Source organism: Anastrepha obliqua, chromosome 3 (assembly GCF_027943255.1).
Source record: "Anastrepha obliqua isolate idAnaObli1 chromosome 3, idAnaObli1_1.0, whole genome shotgun sequence".
NCBI classification, from domain to species: domain Eukaryota; kingdom Metazoa; phylum Arthropoda; class Insecta; order Diptera; family Tephritidae; genus Anastrepha; species Anastrepha obliqua.
In genome coordinates this window covers 30,706,686-30,721,952 of record NC_072894.1, presented here as the reverse complement: position 1 = coordinate 30,721,952, position 15,267 = coordinate 30,706,686, and the positions used below count along the sequence as shown (strand labels likewise).

Sequence of the window (15,267 nt, the reverse complement as noted above, 5' to 3'; positions counted from 1 at the left end):
TTGATATCAAACGGCCAGGGAACAAAGTCTTCAATAAGTTGACGGTGGCTCGTGCTGTGTGTGGTGGTGCGCCATCTTGCTGAAACCAGAAGTGCTCCATACCATTTTCACGAACAATCGGCATCACAAAATCGGTTATCATGGCCCGATAACGCTCTTGATTGACGGTCAATGGTTGGTGTTGACCATTTTCAAAGAAGAACGGCCCAATGACCATATCAGCGCAAATGCCACACCAGACTGTAACTTTTTGGTCGTGGAGAGGTACCTCTTCAATAATTTGAGGGTTTTCAGTGGCGTAGAAACGGCAATTTTGCTTATTTACGGTTCCGTTCAAGGAGAAATGGGCCTCATCACTCATAATGATTTGATGCCAAAAATCCTCATCAGTTTGGGCCATTCGGACGACAAAATTGGCATATTCCAAGCGACGAGGCTTGTCGGCCGGCAACAGTTGTTGATTTAGTTGTATTTTGTACGGGAATATCCCCAAATCCAAACGAATGATACGTCGTAGAGTGGTCCGAGGGATGTCCAACTGAGCAGAACGACGATTACCTGACGTTCGCGGCGATGACTCGATACTGGCTCGTACGGCCGCGATATTTTCGTTAGATCGTCTTGGCCGCTTTTTATTTGGACGTCGGGTATTAGCCACAGTGCCGGAAGACAAAAATCTTTTGTGCATTTGCTTGATTGCGTTCTTTGACGGCGCACTTTTCACTTTATTTTTTTTTCTCCACGCACGTTGCGTTTTTACAATCGAGAAGGAATTTTGAATGTACAGCTGAACAATTTCAGCGCGTTCTATTGGGGTGTACTGTTTCATGGTATAAATCTCCTTCGACTGACGCTTCCAACGCGGTATGTCATTAGCTGATCTGAAATTACAGTAAAAAGTTATAGGGTTACTCAATGGGTCAGTTTAATATGGCCAACCCTGTATATAATTGGCGCGTACACCCGTTTTGGGTGTTTGGCCGAGCTCCTCCTCCTATTTGTGGTGTGTGTCTTGATGTTGTTCCACAAATGGAGCGGGCTACAGTTTCAAGCCGACTCCGAAGGGCACATATTTTTTATGAGGAGCTTTTTCATGGCAGAAATGCGCTCGAAGGTTTGCCATTCCCTGCCGAAGGCCGACCGCTAATAGAAAAAAACTGTTTCTATTATTTGAAGCTCATTAACCGGGATTCCAACTACGCAATGGTAGTCACGCACCAACCCATTCGGCTACGGCGGTCGCGAGAACATGTACGGTCCATAAAGTTCTTGTACCCTGTGCACTTTATACAAATTTAAGCAACCTGTACAAGAACCAGTACAGTAGGTTCTGTTTTTATGCGGTTTTTTTTTATGCGGTTTTGAAATAGTGCGGTTTTTTTTTAAATTACAAAATGCATGTCGACCTATCGGGAATTGTACATATAAACAAGATTCTAAACCAGCTAAGCAAAAACTCATCACAGATTACATCAGAAATGCTAACCCTACAAGTATGGAAAAGCCTGCATAACTATCTAGATCAGACGTGTACATTTCCTAAAGTGACGAAAGTGATTTTACGCCAAATCCTAAACGAACGCGCAACATGTGGGCATTGTCTGATTCTATTTCTGACTTAAATTTATTTTTCGATTCTGACGTTTTTAAATAAAGATATAATTTTCAAAAACACAATATTTTGTTTATGCGATTTTATTTAATTATTTCAGATTCATGCGGTCTATGGAACGTATCTATAGTTATAATATGGGACTAGTGCCCTTTTTTATGCGATTTTATTACATTATTTCAGATTTATGCGGTTTTAGCATTTGAAACGTATCTATAGTTTTACTATAGAACTAGTAGCTTTTATTATGCTGTTTTTTTTTATGCTGTTTCTTGCGGAACGTATCTACCGCATAAAAACAGAACCTACTGTATACTATTTTATGACAAATAGCTTTTATTCAACTATGCACATAATTCGCCTTCTATTTCAACACGCATCTTTACACGCTTTTTCAAGTCATCAATCGAGCTATTTATATCCTTTTTAGGAATACAATTCAAAAAAGGCGGAACCTGCAGCTTGAAAGCCTTTATTTAATTAATGACGTTTTTATTTCAACGCCAAATCCACTATCGGAAATAGATACTGACCAGTATTAACCGATGAGCTGATTCACTATAATAGTGCAAAACTTGAATTGAGTTTACAAAGGCTTAAAGACTCTATTTATATACATTGGTGCTTACACCATTTATTGGGGGTTTAGCCGAGCTGCTCCTCCTATTTATGATGTGCGTCTTTCTGTCGTTCCACAAAAGGAGGTACCAACAGTTTTAAGCCGACCCCGAACGACAAATTGTTTTTTTATGAGAAGATTCTTTATGGCAAAAATACACTCGGAGGTTTGCTATTGTCCGCTATTAGACAAAACTCGATTTGTTATTATTTTTAATAAAATCACTTACAACCCCCCGATGCTTTCTGAAAGTAATCACCTTTTGAGCGGTTATCACTAAGCATTAGTCTACTCGCTTCAAATCGCTTGTGCAATATGAAAACTTGCATTTGGTGTAATTCGGTAAAAGTTTAATACAAAAGAGCACTTAGATCATTTTAAGAGATCCCTCCCTCCAGTGAGATATGTTGCGAATTCCCCAGGTCTTCAAAAAAATAATCGCCAAGATATTTGGCATGACTTCTTTCAAGTGCGGGACATTCACAGAGGAGGTGTTGTACCTACTCAATTTCTTCTTTATCTCCACAACTCCAGCAGAAGTCATTGTGAGGTGCACCCATTCTACTGGGTAGGGAGCAAATATAATAGTTGGTAGTTGATCTGTTGAATTCAAATATACATTTTGTCCTTTTCAGATTTAATTTTGGTCAGAGCGCTTTAGAGGCCCTGCAGTTAGTATGTAGTCAGATACCACCGGAAGAAGGTTTCTATTGGCTTCCGTGATTACGCTCAAGTCAATCGCAGTGTACAGTTTGTTTTAGAGGAATGCTGATGTCATCTACCACTCGCTGAAGGTCGAGCTGTTGTTATTGTTGTAGGAGTGAGGATCTCGAACTAATATTAATGTACAGTATTGGCGAAAACTAAAGCACCCCACTTGCAAGATTTATAATAATACCATATAATTCAATAAAACCCACGTTTTTCTTAATAATTCAGTATTAATAAATCAAAACATAAATTATTCAACACTTTTGATATATTACAAAAAAAACTTAAATTGAAAATATCCAGAGTACTCAAAAATTAGACGACCAAAACTACAGCACTGCTCTCTTAATAGTAAGTTATTTACGTTTAGGTTTAGTATTTTTTACTAAACCCATTATTTTTTACGACTTCATCACATCTCTTTGGCAGAGAAGAAATTAAGTTATAAGCAACTTCCGGCGATATGTTGAACCAAGCTTTTTTAGCAACTTGGAACAGTGATTCCTTTCTTGTACAATGTCCTCTGTTAATTTTCAAATTCACAGTCTCCCATAAGTACTCAATCGGATTGAGAGCGAGAGATCAAACTGCTCAATCTAATACATATTTAGCATTTTGCTATAACCACGTTTTGCAGTGCTTAGAGGTATGTTTATGATCGTTATCCTGCTGGAACCTCCATTTTAATGGCATTTTTTTTCAGCATACGGCAACATTAAATCTTTTCAAATGTCCGTATACATAAAGCGATCTATTACACCATCTATTCGGTGAATAGAACCGATTGCTTGTCCAGAGGAGCATCTCCAGGCCAACATATTTTCTTCGCCATACTGAGGAGTTGTCACATAATATCTAGGATTTAATCGTAGTTATTTTGGCCTTCTTACTCGCCTTATACCGGCTGCAGTTTTTATTTGGATTCATCAGAGAACGACACAGTTTTCCATTTCTCAGCTGTCCAGTTAAAATAGGATTTGGTAAACTCAAATCTTGCTTTCTTCTTTTTAGGCGAAATAAATTACTTTCTCGCTGAGCCTCGATTGAACAGGCCGGCCTCCACTGATCGTCTTCTAATAGTTTTAGCCCTATCTAGCAATTTTAATTCACTTTTTATGTGATTAAAAGAAATTTCTTTTTAAGAAAAAAATGCGGTCTAACAAATACAACAGAGTTCAAATATGAAAAGTCTGGAACAGAGTTCAAATATGAATAGCCTGGAAAATAGTTCAAATATGAATTTATAGCTCAAGCGAATATAAACGTCTTAAATATATAACAACCTGCACGTAAATGTCCTACTTTTACCCGATAATCCTACAAATCGTTTTCCAGGATTATCTTAAAATCAAATTATAAAATTATAAAAGAAAAAATTAATAAAATATAAATTCTTTAAAAATTAGTTTTATGTAAAAAGTAAAAAAGAAAAGCAAAAATAATCTTTACAATTTCAATCAAATACTTTGGTTTTTACTTTTCTTGCCACGGACATAATTCAGTAAGCAGAGACAACTATATCCATGAACGTATTAAACTGCAGTTGGTGACTTAAAGATATATTGGCATTTTTTAATTTTCCCTTTATTTTTCTTTTGTTTCTTACTTCCAACTTTAGGAAATTCGTTGAAAAGTTTTAAAAGCTTTATATTCTGCTGCGTTTCACTTTCGTTGCTTTTCTTTTCATAAAGTGTAATTGTTTATGTGATTGGAATTTTGTTCGCCAGGGCGAAAGTTCTGCGCCAAGCGAATTGTATGGGCTGCCAGCAAATTCTCCGATTTATCCACTTCACACCCTCTCCTTAATCAACCTCCATTCTTCACCATTGCAGCATTGTAAGGTAGGATGTCGAAATAAACCTATGTGCGAATTAGAGCACGCCGCGTAAGCACTCTATCAAAAGGAAGGTAAAATAACTACAGATTGGGAGAAGGAAACAAAAAGCGAAATAGAGGGTATTCCAAAAATGATGCTTCGATGTCAGTAGTGAATAATTCCTAGACGGTACCATTTTTTACGTGGCATCTCTGGCATTTATCAAGTAGACAAAAGTACAATTTTAATCTGGATACATTACACAGTAGCACAAGGCGTTAACATTATTGAAACTTATTATGAAAATGGTCTATCTTTAAGACCAACATATTGCAAAATTCGTAATTCGAAATAATCGTCTAAATATGTAAATCGACAATTCAAAGGTTGGTGAAAAAAGGACTGGCAGACAAAAAACCGGAAGTTCGCTGAGAATATTGCCATGTTGTAGTGCAAAGTGTGGCTGAACAACCTTCAACATCGACAACTCGGCGTTCTCAACAATTAGACGTTCATGAATCAACCGTTTGACGGATTTATAATTGTCAATAGCCATATTTTGAATAAAAATAGTGAAACACGAAAGAATCTAAATTTGTAAATATTTTATTTCAAAACACCAAAAGACGCGCAAATTCAAATAGCCTGTATAAAATCAACTAAGAATGAATGCAAATAATCCAAGGAATTTTCGTCTTAGTGCTTCTTGCTCAAATACGAGCTAACGCTAACAATATTGCATGTATGTATGTAAATATGCATGCCGATAGATGAAATTGTTAAAAGACTTCATTGCTCTAAAATAAATATTTTCCCATTAAATATTATATTGTCAATATACCCATTGAAATTGCCCGACTAGCACTACTTCAAAACTTAAAAGGAATTAGTTATTTTATTATTTCAAAAAGTTGTGAATTGTTGAATTTAAATAGCAAAAGGAATGAGAAAAAAATAAACGAATATTTTTAACATTTAAATTTAATCGTTTAAGCTCATTGACAGATTTCGCATTCGGTTGCTGAATGCTGCTTTTTCACCAAAAATTATAATGTATGGATGCCAGTTCAGTGTTATATTACAGGGGTAGCGAAAAGCGGGTATTTCGCGTAAGGAGGGCCTTTAGGCGTGAACAGATTGTTAAGTAACTTTCGATGTAAAAGCATTATTGAGCATTAGTAGTCGAAAATAGGTATGTATTCACTTTGAACTCTGTAAACTAGACTGCCGCTGAAAAAGCTCCAAGTAATTCAGAAAAATATTATCAGGATGCTTTTTTAGAGGTATAGAACTTTTTTTCATATCTATATATATTATATAAAATTTAAATTATGTATGTATGTATCTATAGATCGACTTGCGTCCTAAACGCATAAACCGATCGTAACCAAATTTGAAACACGAACTGGATACCTTACCGGGATGGTCATGGGCTAAAAAATATTTTGATATATATAGGGGGCGTGGCACCTCCCATACAAATGGAATTTTTAACAGTCCGTATTTCTGGAAGTATTTACGTTAGACTACTGAAATTTGGTAAAGGGTTATATGACATTAATCCTTACCACATCCAGAAAAACTGCGTATAACGAAAAAGGGGGCGTGGCACCTCCCATAGAACTGGAATATTTTATAGTCCATATCTCTGGATGTATTTAGGCTAGACCAATGAAATTTGGGAAGGGGTTATATGAGGTTAATCCCTAACACCTCCAAGAAAACCGAGAAAAACAAAAAAGTGGGCTTGGCACCTCCCATATAAATGCAATTTTTCCTTGTCCATATTTCCGGAAGTATTTGGGCTAGACAACTGAAATTTGGTAAGAGATTATATAGTGATAGCTAGAAATGGGGCGTGACACCTCCTATACAAATGGGATTTTTCATACTGCATATCACTGGACGCATTTATGGTAATATAGAATACCAAAAATTGGTAAAAAGTTTAATGGAGTTAGTATTTAGTACTCCTAGAAAAAATATGAGCTTAGAGAAAAATGGGGGTTATACCATTTGATATAGAAACGAATTTATATTATCAACGATAGAGGTATTGCTGAATTGAATGCATTCTCTTATTGGTAAAGCTTTATCGGTAAGTAAACAGTCCAGCAATCTAAGCGAAATATAAGTTTTATTTAAAAAAAATGCTTTAAAAACTACGCAATGCCTAGATAATAATGCCGGTTTAGCTACATAAATATTACACTCAAAGCTATATGATTACGTATATAAGCTAAAATAGTTTTATTTTGAAATTAAATATGAAATAATCCAAATTAATAAAATAGCAAACAACGCACATCAAATTAAAGTGCAAGTTTAACTAGCGGCAAATATTGACAGTATACATCACAAGTTATAAAATCATCGTTTAATCGCCATCACTGTAAATATGTAAACAAAAAACAGCTGATGCATTCCATTGTAATATCTATATTCGCAAAAAGCTTTTAGAAAGGGCGCCATGATAATTATGCTGCGTAATTTGGATCGTCCACGTTTATGCAATGGCACAAGGCTAATTATCACGAAACTTTTACCGAATGTTATAGAAGCTTTGGTTTTATCAGGAATTATATGTAGCCTGCTCCAGAGTTGGGGCACCGAAAAACCTTTTTATTTATACTCAAAATAATATAACAAAAATGTCGTATATCCGATCGTTTTAAATAATACCTAAACTGACTTAAAAAAGTTAAAGTTGTTTTATTTACATTGCATACTTTTTGATAGAAATGTGGGGTGAAACCCACGGGTATAAGCTAGTAAATTATAAAAAAAATCAATGAAATTATCTACATTTTGGATTTATTAGCTAATAAATTGTATAACCTCACTGCGTCTCAGGAAGACTACCCAATATGCTCCAATTGAAGAAGTTCTCCCGCGATGCTTTGGAATATTTTCTTATCAAACAGATAGTAGAATCAGGCAGTGCACCATCGAAATGGTGTCATATTTTGTAATAGGACTATGAATAAGTTCGTGCGGTTTTACAACAGATGGCGTAACTTGATTATTATTCCATCGATCCACATTTCCAAACATTCATTGGAGAGCTACTGTCGTAAGGCACAAACGTCAGTATAAGTTTTTTATTTGAAGCGTAAACAACAATATTTTTACCACACTTGAAAATGTCGAATTTCGTGCCAAATAATGTGTTTTTGCGGGGAATTCTTTAATATGAAGAAAAAAGCAGCCGAAAGTCATCGTATCTTGGTGGAAGTTTATGGTGAGCATGCTCTAGCTGAGCGAACGTGCCAGAAGTGGTTTGCACGCTTTAAAAGTGGTGATTTTGGCTTGGAAGACGAAGAACGCGAGGGTGCGCCGCCAAAGTTCATGGATACCGAATTGGAGGAATTGCTCGATCAAGATCCGGCTCAAACGCAAGAAGAGGTTGCAAAAACTTTGGGAGTTGATCAATCAACCATTTCCAAACGTTTAAAAGCCATGGGAATGATCCGAAAGGTAGGCCATTGGGTGCCGTATGAATTGAAGCCAAGAGACGTTGAACGCCGTTTTATGGCATGCGAACAACTGCTTCAACGGCACAAAAGAAAGGGTTTTTTGCATCGAATTGTGACTGGCGATGAAAAGTGGGTCCATTACGACAATCCAAAACGTCGGGCAACGTATGGATACCCTGGCCATGCTTCAACATCGACGTCGGCGCAGAATATTCATGGCCTGAAGGTTATGCTGTGTATCTGGTGGGACCAGCTGGGTGTTGTGTATTATGAGCTACTGAAACCGAATGAAACGATTACGGGGGATGTCTACCGACGACAATTGATGCGTTTGAGCCGAGCACTGCGAGAAAAACGGCCGCAATACGCCGATAGACACGACAAAGTTATTTTGCAACATGACAATGCTCGGCCACATGTTGCACAAGTGGTCAAAACATACTTAGAAACGCTCAAATGGGATGTCCTACCCCACCCGCCGTATAGTCCAGACCTTGCGCCATCCGATTACTATCTCTTCCGATCGATGCAACATGGCCTGGCTGACCAGCACTTCCGTAATTACGATGAAGTCAAAAAATGGATCGATTCGTGGATTGCGGCAAAACCGACCGAATTTTTCACAAAGGGAATCCGTGAATTGCCAGAAAGATGGGAAAAAGTAGTAGTAAGCGATGGACAATACTTTGAATATTAAATTTGTAACCATTTTACGTCAATAAAGTTTCAAATTTCGAAAAAAACCCGCACGAACTTATTCATAGTCCTATTATCACTTCTTTAGCTACCTGCGGGCAGTCATTGGGCAAGTGACCAGCTATGTCTACGCTGAGTCAGTACCCGGAAATGTATAATGCAAGGTCCCTTAATAGCCAATGACGCATAACAGGCGGACGAGGGAACTTCTCAGTCTTAACAAGTTGCAATTCTCGATAATGGTGATGGCCTTGTTTCGTTACTTGAAGTGATTTCTTTCAAAAAGTTCCTGTCGATTAGTTGAATTTTTTTATCGATTTTTTCCTTAAACAAAATTTATTTCATTATTTGCATTGACAAATATAGTTTTTACCCTTCTGTTATCAAAGCTTTCCAGCTAATCAGCTACAGCTATTGATATATAAAAAAAAAAGAGGACAATTGAAAATTAAAAAATATTCTGTATTTACTGACAAAATTTGTTTGACTGTAACTCTTATCGTACACTTATCGGATACTATTCAATATCTTCGTATTAAATATAGAGCAGCAAATGTAAAAAAGCTCTTTACTACTTATTTTGGGTAAAATACATTCACTTTTAAATTGTTTTTTGTTTTTCACTTTTCAAATAGCAGATACTACAAAGTTTGTATCAGATTTGATCCCATTTGCTTTTCGGTATACGTACATTTGATGTGTCGAAATTTTTATAAAAAAAGGTTAAAAGCTCTTTCGTGCTTTGATTTCAGTGAATTTTCCGCTTCCGTAACGAGCTAAAGCAGGAAATGACAAACTTACGGGTGTATTTCTGCCATGAAAAAGATGCTCATAAAAAAATCATCTGCCGTTCGGAGGTGGCGCCCACTATTTGGGGAAGAACATTAAGACGCACGCACAAATTGGCGCAGGATCTCGGCCCAACACTCGGTAAAGGGTGTAAGCGCAATGGTGTAATATGCATATATAGTTCGTTAGGGAGGATTTTTTTTATTATCACTTTTGCCATACCTGCTGAAAGTTGGCTTTCTATCTCAGATATAAGGGTACAAAATATAATATTAATTATCTCATCGTATGCTAAGAGGTGCAACTAACAACATCGTGAATTTTTGCACAAAATGTTGCATTCAAAATTTTCATTTTCACTTCCCGACGTACGTGCGTACATATGTAAATACATACATAAGTATTTATACATACACATGTTTGCATTCAGTTTTGGTTGTTGTTCATGTTAAGATTGATTCCAGAGCGTTTTCACGCCTTCTAAGGTAGCCTGTAACGCTATTTAGAGTTATTGATGTATTGGGTAACATCGAATGACTCGAGCTTGCATTGTGAGTGATAAATTATTATTACTTTATTTTCGTAAAGCAGTTATTAGTTGCAAACATAAAACTTAAAACCTTTGTTATATGCAGTTTAATAGCTGTGTAAAATTTAGCTTATTTTTCCAAATTTAATTGCATCTTAAAATATTGTCCTAAGAAGGTAATATTTTGCGATTTTTATTAACTCTTATAAAGATAACATTTCATTTCTATCTAATTATAACAAAAATATAAAAAAAAACATTTCAATCCATTTTGTAGATTGCCACATCTGAGATTAGCATTTCCACCATTACTTGGCATTTGTAAAAGTTACAACGTCTCACACAAATTTTTAAAAGTGCCACGAGTTTGTATTAAATTTTGCGTTAAAATGGATTGAATGGAGAGAAAACCTTAAAATATTCGCAAACTCTTTCGGTAATGATACTCTAAAGAAAACAGCCGTTTACGAGTGGCACGCGTCAAAAAAAATTGGGAGCCCATCGATCGTTCGGAACACGTACGCAGTGGCAGGCCGTAGGCATTGAAAAGTAATGAAAACATCAATAAAGTGAAAAAACAGTTTATCAATACCCCGCAATTAGAGAACAGAGGACTGGGTGACGATTTGAAAAATGATTATGGATCCGTTCAGGACATTGCAGTTAATGATTTGAGTTTGCGCCCTGTTGCTGCAAAGTTGATCTTAAAGTACCTGAATTTCATGCAAAAAGGGGACAGCAAGATATCGGCAAACGCATGATTTCCAAGGCTGAAGCCGACCCAACACTTATCAGCCGACATGCAATCCAGACATCAGGTGAGTGAGTGAACAGCTCCGAATAAAGCAAGACCAAAAAAAACGGCATCCTTTTCAGTCAAAAAAAGAAGGCGATGCTAATGGGGTTTTTTTTTTTGCCAGAAAGTGAGAAAGTTAATAAGAATTAATATTTGGTCCTTATCGAGAAGTGTGCGTGAAGTAACTCACCAAAAAAGAAAGAATTTGTGGGAAAACAACTATTGGATTTTACGCCATCATTATCCGCGAATTTTTGACTAAGAACGAAACGTATACGATCCAACACACATCGAATTCACCTGATATGGCCGCCTGTGTTTTTTTTCTGTTTGCTTGAACGCGTTTTAACAGGCCAAAGAAAGTAAAGGAAAAAAATCGGCATTGTTGTTGTTGTTGTAGCAGCAAAAAAAATTCCCCATACATGTGCGAAGAGTGCTGCTGTAATAGCGTTGCAGTTGCTGGGCAGTATTTTGAAGTCGATAATATCACTTTTGAAGAATAAACTTGTATTTTAAATTTTCTGAATATATTCCGGAAACTTTTCGGACAAGATGGTATAAATATCAACATAAAGATAAGAATAATGTATTTGAGTCCGATCACTTTAGGTTTACTGCACCTAACGAGAGGTTGAATGTTTGAAACACACTTTGCTTAGAGAAATATCGATTTTTCTAAATTTTATTTAACCATTCTAACAGGAATACATTTTGCTTAACTAAAGTGTATTTTAAAAATCTTTAAAGAAAAGTAGTTTATTAAATTAATTTTGAATTATTGAATTTTCTCTTTTTTAACCAACACAAAACTCTCAAAGCGCTATTCCTGAAGCATAATGTCATCTTTAAGCCTGCACATAATTTCACTATCTACATATTATATAATACACGCAATAATTATCCTATAATTATTATTATTATTTTTATTCAATTTACTTTTTTAACCAGCTTATTTTGAAGTGATAAATTATTAAAACTAGTTTTTTAGCTGAGGGCCTTGAAATTAGAAATTTGTATGATCTACCTATGTTTCTTTAACGCAAATCCGTGAATTGGCGTTATCTTGAAAACTACATAACAAAAAAAATTATGTGTATTCTCGGCTTCTGGTTCTTGGTTTTTTTATATGTATAGGTACAATTTTTTTATACCTTGATAAATTATACATTTAGATGGCTTTCTCAATTGAAAATAAACAAACATAATCATAGGTAAAATAGTGTAATTAAAAATCGAAGACGTCCTTAACGCTCATGCGCATGTAAGTATTTATATGAATTTGTATTCTCACTTGTATTGCTTACTGAACACTCTGCAGCCTTCTCACATTCCCTATTGGCGTTAACCTCTAATTTATCAACTTTTGCATCTTCAATCACATTCTCACACGGACAAGGATTCAAGCAAAGTCCGAACTTCAAATTAAAAAACGAATATAAATTTGTCATAACCGAAAAGCTACACTGTTCTCAACTACAGGTTCAGTACTGAACTGAGTGAATACCAAAAAACTTAATAAATCTAACAGATAAGCGAAATATGATTTATTATAAAAATCAATTTCAAATGAATAACTATGACAAAGGAGGAAACACAAATGTTTGTATGTACATGCTTCCTTTCAAAGCTACATACATGAGTCAATATTAGTTTTATAGAATCCAAAAATAAAGTTCAAAAGCAAAAGTAAATGCAAACATTGGAAAGAGGTTATACGCCCACAAAACTTCGTTTGTATTTATGTAAGGGCGGCCGCCGTAGCCGACTACGTGCGTGACTACCATTCGGAATTCAGAGAGTACGTAGGTTCGAATCTCGGTGAAACACCAAAATGAAGAAAAAGTATTGTTTTTGATTTCGCTAATAGCGGTCGCCCCTCGGCAGGCAATGGCAAACCTCAGAATGTATTTCTGCTATGAAAAAGCTCCTCATGGTCGGCTTGAAACTGTAGGTCCCTCCATTTGTGGAACAACATCAAGACGCACGCCACAAATAAGAGGGAGAGCTTGGCCAAACGCCCAAGAAGGGTGTACGCGCCAATTATATATATATACATAGTAGGGCGGGTCGATTTAAAAATCGCTCATTGCTCTATTTAAAAATATCACCATTTTTGGCCTTTACATGAAGAAATCAGCTAAATGACTATGGTTTTTCTTTATTATTATTTATTTATAATAATATTTATTATTTATTTATAATAATATTTATTATTTATTTATAATAATATCTATTTTTTCTCTTAAGAAATTTATTTAGTCAGAACATATGTAAATGAATAAATTAATTTAAGTGAGTTACAGAAAAGAAACTAAAAAGTTCGACCCGAATTGGGGGACATCAGAATTCGTTTTAGAGGTATGGTTCCTTCGGCAAAGTTTCTTATTTGATCCCTAGAATATGATTTTCACAGAGCAATGGGCGATTTTTTTGCCTCCCCACAAATCGACCCGGCCTAATACATAGGTATACATTAGGTGAACAAAACAAGTTTTCAACTCTTGTCGTATTATGTCGACGATAAAATTAATTTAATCCTTACGCAAGTGATTGCAAACAATCTGACTAATCTTCAATTCTTGGGCAATAGAATAAGTGTTCACACGACACTTCGGCTCCACGAGTTTCATAATTTGGAACGATTTCCGTTGAACTCGCCGCTTTTATGTTACCCTGAAGCGTAATGTCATCTTTAAACCGACATATAGTCATTCAACCGCTTGTGTCACAACAATATCTGGGACGCTTAGGTCAGAACTTCCGTCGACTTATTAACGCACAATATGCAGGACTTCAGTGCAAAGTTTTACACGACGGTGCCTTATTTAACCCAATTAAATATACGACAGGAGATCAGTCGGCAAGGCTGCATCCTTTCACCACTGCTGTTTCTCATCGTTACTGACGAAGTACTTAGCGCAGAAATAGATGAGAAGACTGAAAGTGGCATTTTATGGCATCCAATACAAATGCATCACCTAGAAGATCTAGTCTATGCGAACGAAATAGTGCTTCTCTCCAGCCAAAAACCACATGAAATCAAAACTGGACTCTTCAGATTCCCCCACAGCAGTTCTAAAAATAAATGCTGATAAAACAAGAGCTATCTTTCAAGGTTTACGACAAACCAATTGAAGAGGTGAATAAGTTCACGTATCTGGATAGCCTGATAGCACCTTATGGAGGCTCAAACAACGACATTGACGCAAGAATACGGAAAGCAAAGGGTGTATTGAGTGGCCTAAAACGCATTTGGTAATCGATAGAAGTGAGCAAATTACGAGTGTTCAACTCCAAATCTGTGCTGAAACATGGTTAGCGCATAAAGAAACATCGGGCAAACTGCAGATCTTTGGATCTCCAAGGAAGACCTTATGAAGCGGAATAAGCAAAAACCCATAAATATTCAAACTAGAGAAAGAAAGTGGAGATGGCTGGGACACACACTCCGGAAACCCGAATATTGTCTTAGTAGGATGGCACTAGAGTGGAATAATAAAGGCTCACACGGACAAGGAAGAGCCAAACATCTTTTATTGTAGCACTATGCGCCCTCGATACGGCGTAAAGTAATAAATAATAATAATATTAGTAATAGTGTGGTTACCCGAGACTTTTTGTTGTATATATGTATAGTCCAACTGACTTAGTAGAAACATATGGCGGAAAGCATTCAGACCCTTTTACTTCACCGAATATGTAGGTAAGAACTATAAATAAATAAAAAATATTTTTGGTACGAAAATACGTGTAGCCAACAACGGACAAATACACTCGAGAAACGTGTAATAGTCAGTCACGAAACTGCGGTAAACAAATGAACAAACCCGACTACATACGTAAAAAGTATATAAAAAGGAAGGTTAACCAAGGAAAAACAAATGACATTCGCGTGCGTTATATTTTTTGTATTGTTTAGTGGAAAACCAAAGCAAGCAAATTAAGCTGCACGCCTTGAGTCGAACCAAAATAACAAAGAAGTAACAACCACTTTTCTATAAAAATATCTTGGGAAGGTATAAGAGTTCAGTACTTTAACTGGTCATTATTAGGAAACCAACAAGTTGAAAAATGTTGTGCGTGTCCCGGAGACATTCTGACTACGGTAACCAACGAAGAAACAAAAACAATAGCAACGTAAATACGTAAATCAGCACATAAAAAACATACAACAGAAAATGCAAGGAGTGACAACACAACAAACATACAAACAAACAAACATA

General features: G+C 36.1%; 1 protein-coding gene across 2 annotated transcripts in view; it reads right to left on the bottom strand.

Moving 5' to 3' along the window:
- The window catches only part of LOC129241598 (cAMP-dependent protein kinase type I regulatory subunit), an 88,602-nt gene that overhangs the window by 39,573 nt on the left and 33,762 nt on the right, over positions 1-15,267 (bottom strand). Inside the window, exons 3-4 of one of the 2 annotated variants that reach the window (XM_054878024.1) lie at positions 12,285-12,330; positions 3,017-3,031 (exon numbers count right to left, since the gene is read on the bottom strand). The exons of the other annotated variant lie outside the window; for it this stretch is intronic. Coding sequence (XP_054733999.1) covers positions 3,017-3,031; positions 12,285-12,330 — 61 coding nt within the window. The remainder of the gene's footprint in view (positions 1-3,016; positions 3,032-12,284; positions 12,331-15,267) is intronic. 2 annotated transcript variants of the gene reach the window in all.